General features: G+C 38.2%; 1 protein-coding gene across 1 annotated transcript; it reads left to right on the forward strand.

Moving 5' to 3' along the window:
• The first annotated feature begins 635 nt into the window (after positions 1–635).
• On the forward strand, positions 636–2340 carry LOC108202002 (probable microtubule-binding protein TANGLED). Its single transcript, XM_017370359.2, has 4 exons — positions 636–825; positions 951–1093; positions 1270–1322; positions 1430–2340. The coding sequence occupies exons 1-4, from the start codon at positions 745–747 to the stop codon at positions 2218–2220; spliced, it is 1068 nt and encodes a 355-aa protein (XP_017225848.1). The 5' UTR covers positions 636–744; the 3' UTR covers positions 2221–2340.
• Positions 2341–2568: the final 228 nt, after the last annotated feature.

Genomic DNA, 2568 nt, shown 5'->3' on the forward strand with positions numbered 1-2568 from the left:
TTGAGGAAAAAGACGTTTGATATTTTTAGCTACAGTTTTACCCTTTGATCTTTAACTTGGTTTTGATAGTTGAACCAAGAGCTTTAATTTACGGGTTTTTTTATATTGTGTCCATGAACACATACTGATCACTAAAATTTATATGGTTGATCGGTAATTAACGAGCCGAATACGAGCTTGTTAGTGAACAAATAAGAGCCGAGTCGAGCGAGAAAAAAATAAGATCAAACTACCAGTTGACTCTTAAAATAGCAAATCAAATAAAATTATTGTTTCCCAAAATTTTGGTTACATCACTAAAATCTATAGATATATTATATGTTGAATTCAGAGTTCAATAACATATATATTATAAAAATACCCAGAAAATATTGTATTTTTTCGAGTTTTAACGAGCCGAACTCGCTCAAGCCGAACATACTGAAAGCTCGGCTCGAGCTCGTTTTCTTAACGAACAATTTTTTGTATCCGAGCTCGAGCTCTTAACAAGCCAAGCCGAATAAGCTCTTAACGAGCCAAACTCGACCTTGTTCGCGAACAGCTCGGTTCGTCAAACAGCCCGGATACGAGTGACAATTGAGTTATTATCGGCAACTATTGGAAAAGGCACATAATATTCATCCATACGTTTCTATGTCTATCCTTACAGAGTCGACCGTTGGAAACATAACTAGTAGACACTAGGCAATAACTACACCCCAACACTTGAAACTGGAACTGACTCTCCACAACTGTAAAACAACAATGGTAGCAAGAAGCCCACCAAAGCATAAGAAATTGGCGACTCCTCTAGACACCACTCTTCTTACACAAACTCTAAACAAGGTAACTCCACTACTTTCTTCCATGCAGGTACATTGTACAAATGTGTGTGTTCAAATTCAACATATTCTTGTGGCACTGGTGTCCTTGCTTCTTAGAATGTACATGACTAATTTTTGAATGTGCAGGTGGACAAGTGCTTAGCTAGATTACAGGAGCTTCAGTACACGGCAAATGGAGGATCGAAAGTGATCTCCGGGGTGAATCTTAGTCCTCGGAGTACCAGATGCTACTTGAGAACTAGCCTCAGGTGTAAACAAGAGTCTGCCAGGTACTACATTTTATTTTATTTTTGACGGGGAACCTTTAGAAGTAAACCCCGGGTGGGACTATTTCATTTTTTGTGGTTCTGTATGTTCGTAATAATGAGAATTATTTCGTTGTTAGGGAAATTTGGATTGGTTTATGATAGACTAATTCAATTTTTTTGTTTCTCTCTGATTTCAGGATCAGGAATACGACCCCTCTTAAATCTTCATATGGGAAATCGACAACTACTGGTAAAAAATTTAGTGCAAGTAGTGACTTCAAATGCAAACACAATTTGTTTGGATATGATTTCTGGTATATTTATAATTTATGACTGATTGTTACTGTGGCTGTGAAGGGGAATGGCAAAGAATGTCACTACCAGCAATGCTTTTACGCGAAACAATGGAAGAAATCATACAAACAACTCAATTTGCACGAGACACGGTGGCTGCTATTGCTCCTGCAAATAGACCAAGCTCAGACAAAGACCCCAAAACTCCTTTATCCATAAAACAGAATCACAGGCCAAAACTCGAAAACTCTGTACTCAAGGCAAGAAGAAACAGAGAAAAACAAACCACATTACCCTCGATTCGATCAAATGCTGATGACCCGTACCTCCAACGGGCTAAAACCCACATTAATTTCAAGACAATTTCGCCTTCAAAGAGGGCAACTCACAAAGAAAATTCCCAGCATTTTAAAGCTAACAGGGTGTCCCCAGGAAATAACCTATGGCCTAAAAAGGCAGTATTATTTCCAAACCATATTTTTGATTCATCATCATCAATCAGCAAGACAAAATCTCCCCTGATCACCAGAACTCGACAAGCAACTCCTCATAAATTTTTAGTCAAGTCACCTGGTGCATCAGCTTCGAAGTTCCAAGTCAAGATCAAGAGCCCACCACTCTCTCTGTCACCCCCGAAAAATTTATATCTGAATAGAAGATCTCCAAAGGTGTCTACTGCAGCAAAGTTGCGAAGATCGTTCTCGCCATCAAGATTGGCAAACAGACTAGTATCCCCACTGAAGAGTAGAAAATTGGGTATAGAAAAGAGTGATGCAATGAAGATAATGATGAGTGGGCTCAAGCAAAGACCATCTTGTTCAACATCAATGTCATTCCTAGCTCGAAGAAATTGAGGAAGCTATTTGGGATGTCAAAACTAATGTATTTCCCTGTTTACAGTTTTCTTGTTTCTTTGTAGATATCTACTCAATGTCTCTAATCTTTCTCAGTTCAGGCTATGAATTTCAGATGCACTGATAGAAAAGTTTTCTACGATGGCCTTGAGAAACTCCCTGATTCATTATATTGTTGTGTTCTATTGTTGAATAAGCATAAATTTTTCGAATTACAAGAGGTGGAACTTGGAAGGGATCGAAATGGTTATCACAATGGCTGCAAGCAGATAAATAGAGAATTGTTTTCATATTTGAAAGATGGGCTTTTATGGAATACAAATCAAATATAGCACTGAAGCCTGCAAC

Source organism: Daucus carota, chromosome 9 (assembly GCF_001625215.2).
Source record: "Daucus carota subsp. sativus chromosome 9, DH1 v3.0, whole genome shotgun sequence".
NCBI lineage: Eukaryota > Viridiplantae > Streptophyta > Magnoliopsida > Apiales > Apiaceae > Daucus > Daucus carota.